At 54.8% G+C, this 22,329-nt stretch overlaps 2 protein-coding genes across 2 annotated transcripts; both read right to left on the reverse strand.

Annotated features, from left to right (window-relative positions):
• Positions 1-1,506: 1,506 nt before the first annotated feature.
• LOC144929862 (sulfotransferase 2B1-like) lies at positions 1,507-4,670 on the reverse strand. The gene is made up of 6 exons (XM_078850484.1): positions 4,154-4,670; positions 3,525-3,733; positions 3,114-3,240; positions 2,688-2,782; positions 2,007-2,187; positions 1,507-1,813 (listed from the first exon to the last, which is right to left on the reverse strand). Exons 1-6 carry the CDS (start codon positions 4,287-4,289, stop codon positions 1,704-1,706), a joined length of 858 nt encoding a protein of 285 aa, XP_078706610.1. The 5' UTR covers positions 4,290-4,670; the 3' UTR covers positions 1,507-1,703.
• Positions 4,671-5,521: 851 nt separating this feature from the next.
• On the reverse strand, positions 5,522-9,334 carry LOC144929827 (sulfotransferase 2B1-like). The gene is made up of 5 exons (XM_078850402.1): positions 9,148-9,334; positions 7,330-7,538; positions 6,919-7,045; positions 6,492-6,586; positions 5,522-5,590 (listed from the first exon to the last, which is right to left on the reverse strand). Exons 1-5 carry the CDS (start codon positions 9,281-9,283, stop codon positions 5,522-5,524), a joined length of 636 nt encoding a protein of 211 aa, XP_078706528.1. The 5' UTR covers positions 9,284-9,334.
• Between the last annotated feature and the right edge of the window lie 12,995 nt (positions 9,335-22,329).

Consider the following 22,329-nt stretch of genomic DNA (forward strand, 5'->3'; position numbering starts at 1 on the left):
CACGCACCCCTGACCCTGTTCTAACCACTAGACCCCACTCCCCTCCCAGAGCCAGGCAAGAGCCCTGCCCTGTGCGACATTCTCCTGTCGTAAGGGCATGTGCTGCTGCCCTGGGAGGGCATCGGGTGATGCTGTGGGGGCGGGGGGGGGCGGTGCAGCCCAGGTGGCCACATCGCCCTCTGCCTCGGGCCCTGGGCTCAGGACAAGGACAGGCAGGATGGGGACAACACCCCTCCGCCCTGACGGCCAATATTCACCGAGCAGAGGAGTGAGTCAGCCATTGGCCAGGCTGGGCCGAGCGCATCCATCTCCAGTTGCCGCGTGGGCAAACAGGAGGAGCCCAGCCTGGGCCGGGTGCAGAGGCAGGCGGCCGGAGGCCTGGGCAGCTGGGCTGGGTGAGCCCCCGTCGCGCATGGGCAGCTGCAAACGTAGAGCCGGGCGAACTCGGCAGGGATGAGCTTTCGGGCCTACGCTCAGAAAACTGCTGGCGAGACCCTTCGCGCCTGGGGCTCTGCCCACGTGGGGATGCTCCTCTCTGCAGCCCCCACTGGCTCCCTCGTCCCCAGCACTGTGACACAGGCCACTTGGCTTCTCCCAAGGCCCTTCCCACCCACTGCCTGCCCTGCCCAGCGTCTCTCCAGCGCTCTCAGCTGTCGGCTCCTGCTGCCCATAGGCCTGCCTGCCTGGCCACCAGTGCGGCCCGTTCCCGAGCCAGCCCCTCCGCGCTCTCCCCACACCTGGAGCCATCCGCAAGGCCGCTGTGGTCACCCTCCAATCTTGCCATGGCCGGGAGACCGGCAAAACACTTGACAACAGTTCGGCCACTAGTGAGCTGCCTGTCACGCTGACCAGTGCCGGATGCTCACCAAGTCGCCAGCCAGTTTGTCCGTCTGTCTCCACCTGGTGCTTCCTGTTTTAGCTTGTCAGCTCTTTGGGGTGGGACTGCCTGTTTGTTCTGTGTTTGTACAGCACCAAGCGCAAGGGGGTCCTGGGCCGTGACTGGGGTCCTAGGCACTCCTGTAATGAGGCACACCTAATAAACAGCCCCCCAATTGGTGTTGGGGGCTAACTCCCCCACTTCTCCGAGGATGGAACTGGACAGTTTGGGGACCGGGCTGATCTGCTGGGTTCCTGCGCTAGCCAGGAGGGGATTCCATGGCCCAGCAGAGCCCTGTGATCCTGCCAACACCTCATGCTGTTGAGATGGCCCATGGACTCACCCTCCGCATCGTGGACTCCAAGGTGTGGGGAGCCCCCCCACCACATCCCCATGGGCCCCTGCACACGAGGGCTCAGGCTACCTCCAGTGGATCACCCTTTTGGCCCTGTCTTGCCATTGACTTCCCTAGGGGCGGAGCTGGGTGGGGCTGATGCCTCCTTGCCTAGGGTGACAGCATCCTGGGCCCTGGGGGTGTTGCCGGGCGCTACCTGGGAAGTGGGTCACCAGCAATCACGCCCCTTGGAATGGGGGCAGGGGAGAGAGAGTGTGTGTGTGTAAGTTCCGGCTGCCATGTCACCCGGTTTTATTTCTTAGAATCCAGAGCCGATCTCTTGCTGGACACAGGCCCAGCTGGCTCTGCCTATTGCAGATGCGCTAATGACGCTGCCCCAGGGGGCATCTCCCAGGGCACACTAAGCACAGCAGCACGTGGGTGGCACGGGGCTGGTGTATTGCGGGCACAGACGTGGCGGGCGCAGGGCCGTCAGTCCCAGGGGAAGGTCATGCCCAGACCCTGCATCCGCTCCCGGTAAACGGTGTCGAATCGTTGGCTCTGCGCCTCCGAGAAATGGTTCCTCCAGTCGCCGCAGATCCCTGCAAACCACAGGGGACATGGTCTAGGGTGCCCCTCACTCCCAACCCACAGCCCCTGCTCCCCAGTCCTGCCCCTGCAAGCTCTGCCCATGCCCCTCACTCCGGACCTGCAGCCCTGGGTCTCCCAGCCCTGCCTCATTCAGCTCTGCCAGTGCCCCTTAATCCTGGCCCGCAGCCCCCACCCTGGACTCACCTTTCCGCAAGAGCTCCCCCTTCTGGTGGTCCACATACTCGTCCTCCGCCTGGGAGAAGTTGGACATTTTGTTCCCCTTCATGCTCTGGAAGGAGGCGTTCTCCACCACAGCGGCCACTTGCTCCTCACTCAGCTCCTTCCCCAGGAAGTGGCTGATTCTCCGCACGCTGCCCAGTGGATCCTGGGGGAGACACTCACTTCCATGAAGGGTGGGATCTGGGGTGACTTTATTATGGTCCATGGGTGCCTCAGTTTCCCCACCTGCAAGGTACTGCTCCCCATTGGGTCCAGACAAACAGATGCCTCTGAGGGCAGAGGGCCTTGGCCACAAGCCACGTCGGATGCCTGGGGCGTGGTTAAGTGTGGGTTTGGCTCACAGGGAGATAGGCTACATGTTGGCATGGCCCCAGGGGCAGGATTATATGTGGGCATAGCCACAGGGAGGGGCTACATGTGGGCATGGCCTCAGGGACAGGGTTAAGTGCAGGCATGTCCACATGTGGGCCTGGCCCCAGGGGGCAGGATTATATGTGGGCATAACCACAGGGCGCTTTTATGTGCAGGGGTGTCCACAGGGATCGGGGTTATGGGAGGATGAGGCCTTCGGTCGGGGCTATGTGTGGGTGTCATCAGGGGGCAGAGTTACGTGTGGGCGTGGCCCAAAGGGTGGGGTTTCCTTACCTGCTGCAGCTCCTCATAGGTGATGGGGAAGAAGTTCTCGTTCCCCTTCAGCCCCATCCAGCCGGTGACGTGGTCGAACCAGGAGCCATAGGCCACTGTGCAGGGGACAGCGGCATGGTGACCCCAGACCCGGCTCTACCCGGCCCCTCCACCCTGGTCTGCCAGGTGCAAAAGGGGCCGGGAGCTGGGACACCCGGGTTCCATCCTGGCGCTGGGAGGAGAGTGGGGGCTGGAGGTCAGCGGTGTTTGCAGACCCCTGATTGTGCTGCGGCTGTTTGGGGAGGGGGGCTCTGAGCTGTGCCGGGCTCTGGGCAAAGGGCTGGTCAGAGCTGGCTGGGGATGCACAAACTCAAAGTACTTGTGACTTTGTTGGAACCCAGGCGCCCAGCTCCAGAGTGGCCCCTGCGGGCCCGGGGTGCTGCTCACCATTCCCGCTCAGGAAGTCCTCGAAGAAGGAGTCCAGTGAGCCAGGGTCCTTGAACAGGCGCAGCAGCTTGGAGAAGTGGTAGAGCGAGACCAGGATGTCCTTGGGGCAGCGCAGGGTGTAGATGATCTGGGGAGAGGTGGGGAGGGGGGTCACTGCTGGGGCGTCATGCTACCAATTGGGGGAGGTGGGTGCCAAGTGAACACAGTGATTAGCCACCCACCCTGGGCCGTCACTTCCCCACCCTCTCCAGAGGGAGAAGGAATCGCCGCATCCCGCTGGCTGCACTTTCGCACACCCACATTGGTGTAACTCACACCCAGCAGCAGCCCTGATTTCACCCCCCTCCCGACGCACAGCCCTGCCGGTGCCCCTCAAATCTGACCCGCAGCCCCCGCTCTCCCACCACTCACCTTGGCCTTGGAGCGCTGCAGGGACTTGGGGAAGAGCTGCACGGGGAGGTGGGAGCAAAGCAGCCGGGGTGGGGGGTATTTCAGGGTAACCTCCATCCCCAGGTGAGTCTCCAGCCAGGGACCCCGCTCCCAGTTCAGCACGCTGCGCACCCAGCCGGGGTCCCCGTCACAACGGATCAGACTCAGGATTTCCAGCATCCAGTTAGTGCCTGGGGATGAAGGGGTTAATGGGCCTGAAACAACCCCTCAACTGCTGAGTCCCCCTCTGCTCCCAGAGCCGGGGAGAGAACCCAGGAGTCCTGGCTCCCAGCCCCCAGCTGAGGTGCACTGAGAGTCCTAAATCCAAAGCTCTTGTTTTGCTGTCTCAGGGGTCCCCTGGCCCTGCCAGCGGCTCTGGAGAAAGCCTGTGATCGGAGTGCATCTGCAGAGAGCCAGCCTAGCGCCAGGTGGGTGCTTTGGACCCCCAGGGAGCAGCCTGCTTTCTCTCACACAGGGCTGGGGAGTCTGAGTGCCTGGGGTCTGGCATTGAGGAAATCAGGTCATGTGACATTGCAGCCTTCCAGCTACCAGGTTTGGTGTCCATGTGTGTGTCAGGAAACCCCCCGTCCCAAACCCCCGCTTTCCCCTACCTGACTTGGGGTAGGTGACGTTGAAGACATCGTCATCCCGCACCTGGAATTCATTCTCCACGTAGCTCAGAGCCTCGTGGGAGTAATCCAGGCATGGAAACAGCAACCCCTTGTGGGTGAAGTATTCACGTGCCATAGCAAGGTTGGGACAGAGACAGACCTCCCAGCACCAGTGCTGGACCCCAGGCACGACTAGGGGAGCTATACTGCAGGGAGTGGTGTGGGGGCCACTCTCCTGAAAGTCAGGAGACTCCAGTGCCTCAGCCTGGCAATCGGATGCTCGGCTCTGCAGGGAGCAGGGTGAGGGTCTTCCTTGGCTGTCCCACCCCAGAGCCAGCTGCACCTCGGCACCTGTTGAGCTGATTCCTTGGCGTGTTCCCGGAACAACTCTAGGGCCCGTGCTGGTGTCTGCAGCCGGGAGAACAGCCAGCGCCTGGGGTAGGAGCCCTCTGTGGGGTTGTGTAACAGGCCCAGGCTCTCTGCTCTCCCCCTGCCCCACCCCAGCTACCCTTGCACCCGAGCAGAGCCATTCAGTCTTTGGAGGCCCTGGCAGGCACAGAGACCTTTGGACCTGGGAGGAGCTGGTGCCTTTAACCTCCCAGGGCCCTGCTGTCATCCCAGGCAGCTCATAACTCTGGGTGGCCTGTGTCTGGCAGGTCCCTGCACCCCTTCCCAGCTGCCTCAGGTGCCTGAGGTTTTGTGTCGGAGTGGAGGGGCCAGGTGTGTGTCAGATCCTGCCATTCCCATCCCGGGGAGGGGTCACTGATCTGTGTGCTTTCATGGCAGTGGGGGATGGTTACCAGGCTTTGGAGTGTGGGGGTTTAAGCCGCCCAGCTTGGGTCGCCACCCCCTGCCAACAGAGAGGTGGGAACTCAGACCCCAACCTGTCTCCTGGGGTGGCCAACAGGGGGCGCCAGTCAATTCATAGAATCATAGAATCTCCGGGTTGGAAGGGACCTCAGGAGGTCATCTAGTCCAACCCCCTGCTCAAAGCAGAACCAGTCCCCAATTTTTGCCCCAGATCCCTAAATGGCCCCCTCAAGGATTGAACTCACAACCCTGGGTTTAGCAGGCCAATGCTCAAATCACTGAGCTATCCCTCCCTCCCTGCCCCCCAAGTTCCTCTTGTGGGGTCAGGTTTGCAGCTGTCTTCTCCCTAAGGATACAGCTAATCCCTGTACTGCCCCTGCCCCCAAGCCAGCCTGGAGGGGTAAGGCCCCATGTCCCATGCCCCATCCCCCTTGAGCCAGCCAGTCCACGCCCTGGGGCCAGACCGGAGCTGGTCCCCCCGCAGAGGGGAAAGGTCCCTGGTCCCATCCGACTGCCCCAGAGCGAGTCTCTCTTTTGCAGACACAGCGGCTAAAGGGCTCAGCTGGCTTTGCTCCAAGCTGGTCGCTGCTGACATCTCTCTGAGGTGAAGGGAACTGTCCGTGGTGTCTAGACGGGGAGAGACTGGGAATGTGGGGGTGTGCGCACCATCCCTGGCCACCGGCAGAGAGTGTGTGTAGGTCTGTGCGTGGGATTGTGTGTACGTGTCTCCATAGGAGTCACTGGGGCCACTCGCCCTCTTGCTGCCCCTGCGTCTCTTACCCCACCCTCCCTGCTCCCCCAGCCACTCCACTGCCCACCCATCCCCCCATCCCCAGGGCTGAGAACCCCCCCCATCTGAAGGCTGTGCTGAGAACTCAAAGAGTTAAAGCGGGGCCAGACCCACCCCAGCTCCCGCTCGGCTGGGTGGTATCAGACCCCCTGGGTTCCCTGTGCTGGGAAAACAGCTCCTATGCTGAGCGCTGGGCTGGGCATTGCCCCCAGAGCCCTGTGAATCCCCAGGTCAAGAGCCAAGCCCAGCTGGGACCCAGTCACCGGGCTGGGGGATGCTTCCCGTGGCAATGTAGAGTGAAGATGCTGCCTGAAATCCCCTTAACTCTGCCCCTCCACCCTGTCCACAGTGCTGGGACTAGCAGTGCAGGGTTGCTGCTGCACCCCCTGGCTTGAAGTGGTTTCCATTATATCCAGGGTTTACAGTTTGGTTCAGTGCCTCTCAGCACCCCTACCGTACAAACTGTTCCAGCTCCGCTGCCTGGATCCCAGCCCAGACTTGGCCTGATGTGGTCTGGGCTGTACAGGATGGACATACGGAGTTATTGAGGAAGGGGCACCACAGTGCAGCCCAGAGAGGCCAGGAGGGGACCCAGGACTCCTGGGTTCTATCCCCAGCTCTGGGAGGGGAGTGGGCTCTCTTAGAGGGCTTTCCCTTCACCCCCTCCCCTAGTTCTTGTCATGCACACAGAAAGCAGAGTTATGTGTGGGCGTGGCCCAAAGGGCGGGGTTTCCCTACCTGCTGCAGCTCCTCGTAGGTGATGGGGAAGAAGTTCTCGTTCCCCTTCAGCCCCATCCAGCCAGTGACGTGGTCGAACCAGGAGCCATAGGCCACTGTGCAGGGGACAGCGGCATGGTGACCCCAGAGCCGGCTCCACCCAGCCCCTCCACCCTGCTCTGCCGGGGACAGCAGGGGCCTGGGAGCTGGGACACCCGGGTTCCATCCTGGCGCTGGGAGGAGAGTGGGGGCTGGAGGTCAGTGGTGTTTGCAGACCCCTGGTTGTGCTGCAACTGTTTGGGGAGGGGGGCTCTGAGCTGTGCCGGGCCCTGGACAAAGGGCTGGTCAGAGCTGGCTGGGGATGCACAAACTCAAAGTACTTGTGACTTTGTTGGAACCCAGGCGTCCGGCTCCAGAGTGGCCCCTGCGGGCCCGGGGTGCTGCTCACCATTCCCGCTCAGGAAGTCCTCAAAGAAGGAGTCCAGTGAGCCAGGGTCCTTGAACACGCGCAGCAGCTTGGAGAAGTGGTAGAGCGAGACCAGGATGTCCTTGGGGCAGCGCAGGGTGTAGATGATCTGGGGAGAGGTGGGGAGGGGGGTCACTGCTGGGGCGTCATGCTACCAATTGGGGGAGGTGGGTGCCAAGTGAACACAGTGATTAGCCACCCACCCTGGGCCGTCACTTCCCCACCCTCTCCGGAGGGAGAAGGAATCACCCCATCCCACTGGCTGCACTTTCGCACGCCCACATTCTTGTAACTCACACCCAGCAGCAGCCCTGGATTCACCCCCGTCCCGAATCACAGCCCTGTAGGTGCCCCTCAAATCTGACCCGCAGCCCCCGCTCTCCCACCACTCACCTTGGCCTTGGAGCGCTGCAGGTACTTGGGGAAGAGCTGCACGGGGAGGTGGGAGCAGATCAGCCGGGGCGGGGGGTATTTCAGGGCAGCCTTCAGCCCATTCTGGTTGTCCACCCAGGGCGACCGCTCCCAGTTCAGCATGCTGCGTACCCAGCCGGGGTCTCCGAAACAACAGATCAGACTCAGAATCTCCAGCATCCAGTTAGTGCCTGGGGATGAAAGGGTTAATGGGCCTGAAATAATCCCTCGACTCACTGGGTCCCTCTCCGTTCCCAGAGCTGGGGAGAGAACCCAGGAGTCCTGGCTCCCAATGCTTCTGCTTTAACCTACCAGCCTCCCTTTCCCAGATCTGGGGATCGGTTCCAGGAGTCTGGTTCCCAGCCCCCACACCACATTCACGGAGGTGAATTGACAGTGCTAAAATCCGAAGGTCTTGTTTTGCGGTGTCGGGGTCTCCTGGCCCTGCCGCCAGCTCTGGAGAAAGCCTGTGATCAGAGTGCGTCTGCAGAGAGCCAGCTTAGCGCCAGGTGGGCAAGTTGGGCCCCCAGGGAGCAGCCTGCTTTGTCTCGCTGGGGGTATGGGAGCCCGGGCTCTGACATCTAGGAAAGCAGGTCATATGATGTTGCAACCTTCCAGCTACTGGGTTTGGTGTTTCCATATAATGAATGCACTATAAGGTGGGTAGAAAGCTGGCTAGATTGTCGGGCTCAACGGGTAGTGATCAATGGCTCCATGTCTAGTTGGCAGCCGGTATCAAGTGGAGTGCCCCAAGGGTCGGTCCTGGGGCTGGTTTTGTTCAATATCTTCATAAATGATCTGGAGGATGGTGTAGATTGCACTCTCAGCAAATTTGCGGATGATACTAAACTGGGAGGAGTGGTAGATACGCTGGAGGGGAGGGATAGGATACAGAAGGACCTAGACAAATTGGAGGATTGGGCCAAAAGAAATCTGATGAGGTTCAATAAGGATAAGTGCAGGGTCCTGCACTTAGGATGGAAGAATCCAATGCACCGCTACAGACTAGGGACCGAATGGCTAGGCAGCCGTTCTGCGGAAAAGGACCTAGGGGTGACAGTGGACGAGAAGCTGGATAGGAGTCAGCAGTGTGCCCTTGTTGCCAAGAAGGCCAATGGCATTTTGGGATGTATACGTAGGGGCATAGCGAGCAGATCGAGGGACGTGATCGTTCCCCTCTATTCGACATTGGTGAGGCCTCATCTGGAGTACTGTGTCCAGTTTTGGGCCCCACACTACAAGAAGGATGTGGATAAATTGGAGAGAGTCCAGCGAAGGGCAACAAAAATTATTAGGGGTCTAGAACACATGACTTATGAGGCGAGGCTGAGGGAGCTGGGATTGTTTAGCCTGCAGAAGAGAAGAATGAGGGGGGATTTGATAGCTGCTTTCAACTACCTGAAAGGGGGTTCCAAAGAGGATGGCTCTAGACTGTTCTCAATGGTAGCAGAAGACAGAACGAGGAGTAATGGTCTCAAGTTGCAGTGGGGGAGGTTTAGATTGGATATTAGGAAAAACTTTTTCACTAAGAGGGTGGTGAAACACTGGAATGCGTTACCTAGGGAGGTGGTAGAATCTCCTTCCTTAGAGGTTTTTAAGGTCAGGCTTGACAAAGCCCTGGCTGGGATGATTTAACTGGGAATTGGTCCTGCTTCGAGCAGGGGGTTGGACTAGATGACCTTCTGGGGTCCCTTCCAACCCTGATATTCTATGATTCTATGATAATGTTCTTGTGTGTGTCAGGAACCCCCACACCCACCCACCCCACACACACTCCGCTTTGCCCCCGCTCTCCTTTACCTGACTTGGGGTAGGTGACGTTGAAGATGTCGTCGTCCCGCACCTGGAATTCATTCTCCACGTAGCTCAGCGCCTCGGGGGAGTAATTCAGACATGGGAACAGCAACCCCTTGTGGGTGAAGTATTCACGTGCCATGGCAAGGCTGGGACAGAGACAGACCTCCCAGCGTCGGTGCTGGCCCCTGTGTGATACTTGGGGACATCGTGCTGCAAGCGTTCAGTAGGGGGAGCTGTCGTGCAGGGAGCGGGGCAGGGGCTCAGTAGGGGGCACCGTGCTGCAGGGAACGGGGTGAAGCTGTTACTTGGCTGTCCCATCCCAGAGCCAGCTGCATTTCAGCAACGATTGAGCTGATTCCGTGGCTTGTTCCCGGAATGACTGTAGGGCCCTTGCTGGTGGCTGTGGCTGGGACAACAGCCCGTGCTTGGGGTGGGAGCCCGCTGTGGGGTTCTGCAACAGGCCCAGGCTCTCTGCTCTCCCCCTAGCTACCTTCGGGCCTGGGCAGAGCCAGTGCCATTCAACCTTTGGAGGCCCTGCCGGGTGCTCCCTGCCCGGCACAGTGACATTTGGACCTGAGCTGAGCTGGCACCTTTAATCCCCCAGGGCACTGTGCCCCTGCCCAGCTGTGTCAGGTGCCCGGGTCCTGGTGTGAGAGTGGAGGGGGCAGGCGTGTGGCAGATCCTGTCATTCCCCCCCCGGGAGGGGTCGCTTCCATGGCAGCAGGTCATCAGCCTCGGGGGTGGGGGAACCATCCAGCCCGAGTCACCCCCCTTCCCTGCTCCACATCAACCCCTCCATGGGGAGCTGGGAGTTCAGGCTCCATGGCCCATTCAGCAGCTCCACGAGGGCGGCCAACAGGGGGCGCCGATTAGTGCCCGTTGTGGGTTTGGGTTTGCAGATGTCTCCACCCCAGGGATACAGCTAATCCCTGCCCTGCCTCTGCCGGACCCAGTCAGCCCTGCCCTGGAGCCAGATCAGAGCTGGCACCCTGGGGGGGAAAGGCCCGTGTCCCATCAAGCCAGCCAGGCCCTGCCCTGGGGCCAGATCAGAGCTGGCGCCCTGGAGGGAAACACACCCGTGGGCTCTCAGGCAGGGAGAGGGTCAGGCTGCAGACATGGGCCCCTAGGCACCGTCCCTGAGCTGTGTGTGTGCGGGGCGGGATGGGGATATTTAAGAAGGGCCCTGCTGGGTCAGCCCAGGGTCTATTTAGCTGGGATCCTGTCTGACAATGTCCCGCTCCCCACCCCGGGATGCAGTTAGGGAGTGATCCTGCCGGCTTCTGGTGGTGAGAGGTTTAGGGACCCCCGGCACGTGGGGCTGCGTCCTGCTCATCCTGGCTAGTGGCCAGCGGCCAGCGAAGGTCCCGTCCTTCAAGTGCTCACCTCATGCTCCGTTGAACCCGTTACCACACGCCCGGCCAGCGAGGGGCCCAGCTTCCAGTGTGCTGGTTGAAGGGGGGATTCCTTTGCTTTGTCTTTGTTGGGCAACCCCTAGTCTTTGTGTTACTTGTCCCTAGTCACCTTCTCCACCCCAGGCAGGATTCATAGACCTCTGTCATCCCCCCGCAGCCGTCTCTTCTCCCAGCTGAAGAGTCCCGGGCTAGAATCTCCCCTCCCACGGATGCTCTGCCATCCCCCTCAGCACTTTTGTTCCCCTTTTCTGCACCTTTTGCAAACCCCTGTATCCTTTCTGAGACAGGGCGCACCCGGGCTTCATAGAGCCGAATTATGCTATTTGCTGTCTTAGTTTCTAGCCCTTTCATTCTGCAGTCAGTAGTGCTGCTATTTCCGAGCTGAGCTCCTTCCCAGCTCTTGGGGGGAGCCCTCTGGGCCGGGGTGAGATGCTCAGGGAGATTAGAGAGGCTATTAAAATGAAATACTCAATAATAATAAAGGGGAATTTCAATTCTCCCCAGATTGACTGGGTACATGTCGCCTCAGGACGGGATGCAGAGATAAAGTTACTTGACACCTTAAATGAGTGCTTCTTGGAGCAGCTGGTTCTGGAACCAGCAGAGGAGAGGCCATTCTTGATTTAGTCCTAAGTGGAGCACAGGATCTGGTCCAAGAGGTGAATAAAGCAGGACTGCTTGGTAATAGTGACCATAATATAATTAAATTTAATATCCCTGTGGCAGGAAAAACACCACAGGGGCCCAACTCTGTAGCATTTAATTTCAGAAGGGGAACTACACAAAAATGAGGCGGTTAGTGAAACAGAAATTAAAGGGTCCAGCGCCAAACGTGAGATCTCTGCAAGCTGCATGGAAACTTTGCAAAGACACCGTAATAGAGGCTCAACTTAAATGTATACCCCAAAGTAAAAACCGCAGTAAGAGAACCAAACAAGCCACCGTGGCCATAGGTTCTGACTTTTGATTTTGCCGGTGGTGCTCCATCCCGGCCCCGCCCCCTTCCCCAAGGCCCTGACCCCACTCTGTCCCACTCCACCTCTTCCTGCCCCTGCTCTGCACCCTCCCCTTAGGTCCTCCGCTGGACTCTTTCCAATTTTTCCACATCCTTCTTGTAGTGTGGGGCCCAAAACTGAACACAGGACTCCAGATGAGGCCTCAACAATGTCGAATAGAGGGGAACGATCACGTCCCTCGATCTGCTGGCAATGCCCCTACATATACATCCCAAAATGCCATTGGCCTTCTTGGCAACAAGGGCACACTGTTGACTCATATCCAGCTTCTCGTCCACTGTCACCCCTAGGTCCTTTTCTGCAGAACGGCTGCCGAGCCATTCGGTCCCTAGTCTGTAGTGGTGCATGGGATTCTTCCGTTCTAAGTGCAGGACTCTGCACTTGTCCTTGTTGAACTTCATCAGATTTCTTTTGGCCCAATCCTCCAATTTGTCTAGGTCCCTCTGTATCCTATCCCTACCCTCCAGCCTATCTACCTTTCCTCCCAGTTTAGTGTCATCTGCAAACTTGCTGAGGGTGCAATCCACACCATCCTCCAGATCATTTATGAAGATATTGAACAAAACCGGCCCCAGGACCGACCCCTGGGGCACTCCACTTGATACCGGCTGCCAACTAGACATGGACCCATTGATCACTACCCATTGAGCCCGACAATCTAGCCAACTTTCTATCCACCTTATACTCCATTCATCCAGCTCATACTTCTTTAACTTGCTGGCAAGAATACTGTGGAAGACCGTGTCAAAAGCTTTGCTAAAGTCAAGGAACAACACGTCCACCGCTTTCCTCTCATCCACAGAGCCAGTTATCTTGTCATAGAAGGCAATTAGATTAGTCAGGCATTACTTGCCCTTGGTGAATCCATGCTGACTTTTCCTGATCACTTTCCTCTCCTCTAAATGCTGCAGAATTGATTCCTTGAGGACCTGCTCCATGATTTTTCCAGGGACTGAGGTGAGGCTGACTGGCCTGTAGTTCCCAGGATCCTCCTTCTTCCCTTTTTTAAAGATGGGCACTACATTAGCCTTTTTCCAGTCGTCCGGGACTTCCCCGGATCGCCAAGAGTTTTCAAAGATAATGGCCAATGGCTCTGAAATCACATCCACCAACTCCTTTAGGACTCTCGGATGCAGCGCATCCAGCCCCATGGACTTGTGCTCGTCCAGCTTTTCTAAATAGTCCCGAACCACTTCTTTCTCCACAGAGGGCTGGTCACCTCCTCCCCATGCTGTGCTGCCCAGTGCAGCAGTCTGGGAGCTGACCTTGTTCGTGAAGACAGAGGCAAAAAAAGCATTGAGTACATTAGCTTTTTCCACATCCTCTGTCACTAGGTTACCTCCCTCATTCAGTAAGGGGCCCACACTTTCCTTCACTTTCTTCTTGTTGCTAACATACCTGAAGAAATCCTTCTTACTTTTAACATCTCTTGCTAGCTGCAACTCCAGGTGTGATTTGGCCTTCCTGATTTCACTCCTGCATGCCCGAGCAATATTTTTATACTCTTCCCTGGTCATTTGTCCAATCTTCCACTTCTTGTAAGCTTCTTTTTTGTGTTCAAGATCAGCAAGGATTTCACTGTTAAGCCAAGCTGGTCGCCTGCCATATTTACTATTCTTTCTACACATCGGGATGGTTTGTCCCTGTAACCTCAATAAGGATTCTTTAAAATACAGCCAGCTCTCCTGGACTCCTTTCCCCCTCATGTTATTCTCCCAAGGGACCCCGCCAATCAGTTCCCGGAGGGAGTCAAAGTCTGCTTTTCTGAAGTCCAGGGTCCGTATTCTGCTGCTCTCCTTTCCTCCCTGTGTCAGGATCCTGAACTCGACCATCTCATGGTCATTGCCTCCCAGGTTCCCATCCACTTGAGCTTCCCCTACTAATTCTTCCCGGTTTGTGAGCAGCAAGTCAAGAAGAGCTCTGCCCCTAGTTGGTTCCTCCAGCACTTGCACCAGGAAATTGTCCCCTACCCTTTCCAAAAACTTCCTGGTTTGTCTGTGCACCGTTATATTGCTCTCCCAGCAGATATCAGGGTGATTGAAGTCTCTCATGAGAACCAGGGCCTGCGATCTAGTAACTTCTGCGAGTTGCCGGAAGAAAGCCTCGTCCACCTCATCCCCCCGGTCCGGTGGTCTATAGCAGACTCCCACCACGACATCACCCTTGTTGCTCACACTTCTAAACTTAATCCAGAGACACTCAGGTTTTTCTGCAGTTTCATACTGGACCTCTGAGGAGTCATACTGCTCCCTTACATACAATGCAACTCCCCCACCTTCTGCCCTGCCTGTCCTTCCTGAACAGTTTATATCCATCCACGACAGTACTCCAGTCATGTGAGTTATCCCACCAAGTCTCTGTTATTCCAATCACGTCATAATTCCTTGACTGTGCCAGGACTTCCAGTTATCAGACCAATTCTAGTAATAAATCCTTGATCGATAAAGCAGCCTAGTTGCATTGTGAGCTCCCTGGAAGAAAACACCACCCATAGCCAGGAGTGATCAGCTCCTATTGTCTAACCTAAAGAAAACCCTTGAGTCATCAGTTTACCCATAAACAAATCTAGTGTTCTCCCTTGAACCATTGTATTTTCTCTACAAAAACCCCTACCTATGCCCAAGTAAGAATTCTGATGCATGGACTCAACTCTGCATCAGCTCCACTGGGACTCCATCTCCTGACTGATGGTACTGGGGGCTCTGCCTGTCTCCTGCCCTCCAGACCCTAAGCTACCACCATCACCTGGGAACCCCGACCAGTTCATGCTTCAGGGAGCAGTGAGATCCCTCTCTCTCTCTCTCTCTGTTTTCCTTTCTACCTCAGGTATTAACCTTTACTAATATATGTTATGTTGCTTTAGGCTCTCCTTGGGTTATCACTATTATTCAATAAATAACTTTTATGGTTAAGCTGGTTGCTTCTCTCTCTCTCTCTGAACTTTACTCTTCTGTGTTTTTAGATTTCCCCATTTACTCTGCAGCAACGCTCCTCTTACCGAAGCTAAAGGTCCCCTACAGCGCCCAAAGTCCTGTGGGGTTTGGTCATCAAGTGGGTTACGACCAGTACAGTTGTGACGTGACATGTTAAACCTGTGGCACATAAGGGGCGGGGAGGGGGCGGGGGGGCCGCTGAAAGTGCTTCTCGGCCCAGCTTATTGAGACCAGGGGCACATGAGGGTGACAGCTCGAAGAGGCTGCTTCACCCAGCCCACTGACTACGGGGACATATGAGGGGATCAGCTGGAGAGTGCTGACTGGCCCGGTCCACTCCGGCGTGTGTGCGCGTGAGCGCGTGCTCATATCTAGTCCTAGGGCTGCAGGAACCCAGTCCTAGGGAACCAAGGTCCTGCAGGGTAGCTCCATTGGGAGGGGACTTGCAGAAGGAAGGAGTAGAGCTCCCTGTGAACACGCAAGTGACACAAGCCGTACATTAACAGAATTATAGAAACCTCCCCCCCCCGCCGCCCCCGGAAGAGTAATCCTAATAAATGAGTGTACCCCAAAGTAACAGGCATATCTGGTAACAGTGGCTCTGTCTAGAGCCTGCTCCCATCCACCCACTCAAAATGGCAGAGGAGGTTCCCTCTCCTTGGGTGGGGAGGTTGCCTAGTGGTTAATGCACAGGCCTCGGGCTCAGGTGTTCTGGGTTTGAGTCTCTGCTCTGCCACAGACTCCCTGCTTAGTCTTGGGAAAGTCACTTCACCTCTGTGTGCCTTAGATCCCACCTGCCAAATGGGGCTAATGCTGACCCTGCCTCCTAGGCTAAATCCATTCATGGCTGTGTGATGATGGGGGAAATGAAGATACCAATATGAGTAGATCTGAGCTGAATTTCTCCACAGCCAGAGAGAGAGAGCCAGCTCCGCACAAAGGGGATGGAAGAGAGAGGGGCTCAGTCCAGCTCCGCACAGAGTGGGGTCGACACTTCAGCCCTGCAACTTCTGCCACTAGGGTGGCTGGGGCTCCCAAGCCGGGGACTACAGCCCCACATGTTCTGCCAGGGTCCGGGGCTTCTCCTCCCCCCGCCCCCCTGCGTGGCATCTGCCAGGGATTCTCCCTAGCACGGCTCCTGACGGGCTCCGGGGTTCTCCTCCCTCCCCCCCTCAGTGCGTCTCCTGCCGGGGTCCAAGGCTTTTCCTCCCCCTAATCCACCACTGCACCCACCCCCAGTCCTAGCCTAGCTGGGCTCCCTTGGGTCACCTGATGCCTGCTGTGGTCAGAGTCGAGTCTGGCTGGGAAGGAGCAACCATACACAGGGAGGACTTGGCCACCAGCCCAAGAGGTGTGGGGAGGCCCTAGGTGAGCAGGGACTGGCTGTGCTGCTGCTGATAGCCCACACTCCCTCCCACGCCTACCCCGGAAGGCTTTTTTTTTTTTTTGGTGAGACTCACTCAGTCCCTGCTGGAGCAGGGAGGTGGGAAACAGCTGATCCGAGCCTGCCCGCCAAAGAGCTGATCGCAGCTGCGCGCAGGCTACCCATAGGAAACAGCTCGTCTGCCGCACCCACAAAAGAGTTGATCCCTGGCTGCCAACAGCTGGTCACCCCAGTGGGCGCTGAGCACCCCCTATTTTTCCCATGGGTCCTCCAGCCCCAGAGCACCCGCGGAGTTGGCGCCTATGACCGTGGCTAAACAACAAAGACAAAGAAGCTGGGAGAGGGGAAAAGGCATCCTTTAAAAAGTGGAAATTAAATCCTAGTGAGGAAAATAGAAAGGAGCATAAACACTGGCAAAAGAAGTGTAAAAATACAATTAGGAAGGCCAAAAAAGAATTTGAGGAACAGTTAGCCAAAGACTCAAAAAGTAATAGCAAAGTTTTTTTAAGTCCATCAGAAGCAGGAAGCTGCTAAACCACCAGTGGGGCCACTGGACGATCGAGGTGCTAAAGGAGCCCTCAAGGATGATAAGGCCATTGCGGAGAAACTAAATGAGTTCTTTGCATTGGTCTTATGAATTCTTTGCATCGGTCTTCACGGCTGAGGATGTGAGGGAGATTCCCAAACCCGAGCCATTCTTTTTAGGTGACAGATGTGAGGAACTGTCCCAGATTGAGGTATCATTAGAGGAGGTTTTGGAACAAATTGATACATTAAACTGCAATAAGACACCAGGGCCAGATGGGATTCACCCAAGAGTTCTGAAGGAACTCAAAGGTGAAATTGCAGAACTACCAACTGTAGTCTGTAGCCTGTCATTTAAATCAGCTTCTGTACCAGATGACTGGAGGGTAGCTAATGTGATACTGGGGTGGGCCTGGCACCGCACAGCCCCTTTGGGGCGGGGGGGAGAAATGGGGTGTCAGAACCTCTCTACTCCCAAGTTCACGTGCTCACCTCTCTGTGAGCGGCCCGATGCGGCCTAATAGCCTCCCTCCACGCAATCACCCCTTGGTCGGGGTAGTGTGCCCTAACGGCCAGAGTTCATATAAATCACTCCCAGCACCAGAGCAGTGCGGCCCAATGGCCAGAGTCCACACAATCCCCCTCGCAAGCAGGGTAGTGCAGCCTAGCGGCCAGACTCTGGGTAACTGACCCCCAAACGTGCAGGCAGTGTGGCCCAATGGCCAGGGTCCATAGGATTCCCGTGCCAGGGGTAGGTGGACCCAGGCCCGCCCTCTCCACCTTGTTCTGACCCAGAGTCCTAGAACTGGCAAGATCCCCTTGTTCTCAAGTTGGAGCATGCCCAGCGGAGCCCCAGGGGCATGGCTTCCTCTGCTAGGAAGGAAGGGTTAACCCTTGTGGTACCAGTGCGGGGCTGCTCCGCCCCATCACAGACACCAATTTTTTAAAAGGGCTCCAGAGGTTATCCCGGCAATTACAGGCCTGTACGCCTGACTTCAGCACCAGGCAAACTGGTTGAAACTATAATAAAGAACAATGTTGTCAGACATATAGAAGAACGTAATTTGTTGAGGAAGAGTCAACATGGTTTTAGTAAAGGGAAATCATGCCTCACCAATATACTAGAATTCTTTGAGGGGGTCAACAAACATGTGGACCAAAGGCATCCAGTGGATATAGTGTACTTTTTCAGATTTTCAGAAAGCCTTTGACAAGGTCCCTCACCAAATGCTCTTATGCAAAGTAAGCTGCCATGGGAAAAGAGGGAAGGTTCTCTCATCGACTGGTAACTGGTTAAAAGATAGGAAACAAAGGGTAGGAATAAATGGTCAGTTTTCAGAATGGAGAGAGGTAAATAGTGGTGTCCCCAGGAGTCTGTTCCGGGACCAGTCCTATTCAACATATTCATAAATGAGCTGGAAAAAGGGGTAAACAGTGAGGTGGCAAAATTTCCAGATGATACAAAATTACTAAAGATAGTTAAGACCCAGACAGAATGCGAAGAGCTACAAAAGGATCTCTCAAAACTGGGTGACTGGGCAACAAAATGGCAGATGAAATTTAATGTTGATAAATGCAAAGTAAAGCACATTGGAAAACATAGTCCCAACTATACATATAAAACGATGGGGTCTACGTTAGCTGTTACCAATCAAGAAAGAGATCTTGGAGTCATGGTGGATAGTTCTCTGAAAACATCCACTCAATGTGCAGCGGCAGTCAAAAAAGCAAACAGAATGCTGGGAATCATTAAGAAAGGGATAGATAATAGGACAGACGATATCATGTTGCCTCCATATAAATCAATGGTACACCCACATCTTGAATACTGTGTGCAGATGTGGTCGCCCCATCTCAAAAAAGATATATTGGAATTAGAAAAAGTTCAGAAAAGGGCAACAAAAATGATCAGGAGTATGGAACAGCTTCCGTATGAGGAGAGATTAATAAGACTGGGACTTTTCAACTTGGAAAAGAGATGGCTAAAGGGAGATATGATTGAGGTCTATATCATGACTGCTCTCGAGAAAGTAGATAAGGCAGTGTTGTTTACTACTTCTCATAACACAAGAACTAGGAGTTCTTGTAAATGAAATTAATAAGCAGCAGGTTTAAAACAAATAAAAGGAAGTATTTCTTCACACAACGTACAGTCAACCTGTGGAACTCCTTGCCAGAGGATGTTGTGAAGACCAAGAGCATAACAGGGTTCAAAAAGGAACTAGATGTTAGGAAAAAAAGAGCAGGTTGACACAGAGGCGGATTGAGAAGATGGGATCCTTTATTGCAGTACTTGTTCCCCTTGACCCAGCTGTCGAGTGAGCACTGGATTAATTACATCACACTCTTTTTATTTAAGTTAATAGGCAACGCCTACATCCATTACAATACCCCCAAAACCCTTATTAAGTAATCGAAACACGCATACTGTTAGTATGCCCACCCCTCTCCACTGTTTGCAGCATTACGCACGCCATACACGCATTTTTACCTTGAAAAAATAATCTGTTGCCATAAATCTCCCTCAATCTGCAGTTCTCAGGGGAGGGACGGAGGGGCCACGACCCAGGGCTCGCTTATGTAGCTGGGAAAGGAAGGGAGGAGGAGATAACACTGCTTTTCCCAAAAGGTATCCTTTAGATCCCCACATTTCTTATGCATCCGATGAAGTGAGCTGTAGCTCACGAAAGCTTATGCTCAAATAAATTGGTTAGTTTCTAAGGTGCCACAAGTCCTCCTTTTCTTTTTGCGAATACAGACTAACACGGCTGCTACTCTGAAACCTGTCATTCACACACACTCAAAAGTTCTGCAAGGTTGTTATTATAGTTACCAGCCTAGAAGTTACTTGGGCCAAGTCACTGGCGAGGCGGCCTGGACACGAGGATGGAGCCGGGCCTTGTCAGATGTGCATCCGATGCTCCTTGAAGTTGGTTGCAGAAACAGACCCAAAGTCCTCAGTCTTTCAGGTCTCGCTATAGGGATCCGTCCTCATACAAGTCTACGGGGTTTACCTCGTCATGCTGTTCTCACGTTTGAAGTGATAGCCAATCACGCAGATGGTACAGCAATGACAGTCCTCTTCGGTTCTTTGGCCCCCCGTCCTTGGGGCGGTTGGGGTGGATTCTGGTGTGTCCTCAGGCTTATCGCCCAGCGCATTCTTCGGCCACACGGTCCTGTCATTTACTATGATTCTAAGGCCTCCACCTTTTATTACTCATCCAAACAGACAACCCCAATCACACTCCATTTCACATAACATATTTCCTATCACATCTGCATTTTATTACCAAGTCCTTTAACAAAACCATTCTGAAATCACTGGGGCACGACAGGCTCCAACAGACCTATTCATACCACGTGTTACCTGTGACAAGAAAACAAGCAGGATAAAAATGCAAGAGTGGGGTGTGACCTTATGAGCGTAATATAATATTTAATTGACAGGTGACAGGGCCAGAAAGAGTTAATTAACTCACAGACTGACCTGACCCATGGCCGAACTTTAGGGATTGGTTAGGAAGACATGTAAATGAACAGAGCTTTGAAATGCAGCCTGCATTGTTAGAGGTAGAAGGGTAGATGTTTGCTCAGGTCTTGTGATGTAAGCAAACAAGTCTTGTCTATTGCTATAGCTTTGATTCAAAGACCAAAAAAAGGAATATTAACATTTCGGAAGACACTGGAGTGAAATAGTATTATTGTCTATATGTCTCTTGGAAGGTTGTGGTAACCTGTATCTGAACTGTTTAATGGATAAATTATCCTGTGCTAATCGCCACGATGTTTGGGAGAAGGAAAGTTAAGCCTATTGTTTTCTCGGGCCAAAAGGCTGCAGGAAATGTATAAATACCCTGGGACAGGATTCTTCTTCATCTCAGATCCGCTTTGGGTTTCAAGAAGGGGAAACCCTAAGCCATAAGGATTGAAATCCCCAGTCACTGACTGGAGTCACCCTGGATATGGACATTGGACTATATCCTGTGGACTGTTTCTAACAGGACTTTTGACAACTACAAACCTCATCTCTGCTCTGTATCTGAACCTCAAGAATTGAATTCAAGTCTGTCGTAGATCGATCTTTTAATCAACACTCTCTCTCTTTTCTTTTTTAATAATTTTTAGTTTAGTTACTAAGAATTGGCTATAAGCCAAAGTATTTTGGGTACGATCTAAGTTACAATTGGACCTGGGTCTGGGGCCTGATCCTTTGGGATTGGGAGAACCTTTTATTTATGATGGTGAGATAAGATGTTCAGCCACCATCATCATATCTGACATGTGTGTCTGGAGGGAGGCCTAAGGCTGGGGACTTGAAGGGAACTGTGTTGTTTGACTTCTGAGAAACCCGTGCGGTAAGGTCGTATAGAAGCTGTTTTCTGCGGGCTGGTAAATCTAAGTATTGGAATATCCACCAGCTTTTGGGGTTTGTCTGCCCCGTTCTGTTTGCAGTTCACTCTAATTCAGTGACCTCAGCTGGCTCCCACGGCCACTTGTTACATATGAAAAGAAAACAAGCAGGATAAAAACGCAAGAGTGGGGCTTACCAGATCTCATTCTTGAGTTTGGGAAAACAGCTGTAACAGTAGCTGTCCTTAATGATAATCTTATCACTTTAGAACAGGATGTTTCAGGATGTGCTTCTACAATTAACATAGACCTCGTGAACAGACAGGCATAATTCGATTAGCACAGACTCAGCAAGCTGGGAGGCATATTTGTTTTTAATGGTCAGGCCAAATCTGGGGTCTGTACTGGGCCAATCTTTCTCACACTCCCCCATAATATAAATGTATTAATTATTACTTTCATCCAACAATGACAGTATCCCCGCCCGCCCGGCCATGGGAAGCACAGAACTGGACCGAGTCGTATCAGGGTGGGATCAGGTAGAGTGGTTCTCTCTGGGCTGGAACACAGCTGCAGCCACCTCTGGGGCAGGGCAGCCAGGGAACAGCCGCATGGTGACACCGCATGGGGATGGCTCGTCCGGCGCTGAGATGCAGCCACCGCTGGAGTGGACACTCTAGGCTCCCTTTGACCACGCCTGAGACAAGCTGGTCAGGTGAGTGGGTTGCAGGGTGGGAGGTTATCTCGGCATCCCACGTTCTCCCTTGGAGGACTGGGTGGAACGCAAACCGGCTGCTTCAAAAGGGTCTGATTTCATGTGGGGGAGCGGTCCCTGCTCCTTTTGGTTGGTTCCCCCTTGCCCCAGTACAGCCCCGGACCCCAGCACTCAGATGGGAGCCGAGCCCCCTGCACTGGGGGACACAAAGACCTTCATGTCCTTAACCTGGAGCTAGGGGCTGGTGCTTGGGGCTGGAGTGATTCCAGGCCAGGCTTTGAGATGCAGTGAGCTGCTCAGGGGCATCTGGATACAAGGACCAGCAATGCCACAGGACTCCCCCAATATACCTCAAGTTAAACCTCCCTCCCAGAACGGAGGCCATGGCCCAAGGTATGCAAAAGGCTCTGGCAGCAGCTGCTCAGCCTGGGGTTCACAAAGGAGCCAACACCTGCCTTTTCCCACCGAGAGCAGGATAGAACCCAGGAGTCCTGGCTCCCATCCCCCTGCTCTAACCCACCCGATCCCATTCTTCCATCATCCTCCATTCCATTTTGATCAGGTCCCACCTCCACGTGCAGACACTAAAGGGTTAAGCAGCTGCAGATCCCTGTGGCATACAGGGCTGCTGCCCCATTTATTCAACTAATCCCAGCTGGGATCCTCCTTCCTTGGGGGTGGGGGGGGTGGGGTGGGAAGAGCCTCTGACCCAGGGCCCAGCCCATCTCCCAGCCCCTACAAGAGCAGGTGTGGGAGGGGCACAGGTGGCTGTAAGCACTAAACCCCACTCCCCTGCCAGAGCTGGGGAGAGAATCCAGGAGTCCTGGCGCCCAGCACGCACCCCTGACCC

Source organism: Lepidochelys kempii, chromosome 24 (genome assembly GCF_965140285.1).
Source record: "Lepidochelys kempii isolate rLepKem1 chromosome 24, rLepKem1.hap1, whole genome shotgun sequence".
In the NCBI taxonomy this organism is placed as follows: Eukaryota; Metazoa; Chordata; order Testudines; family Cheloniidae; genus Lepidochelys; species Lepidochelys kempii.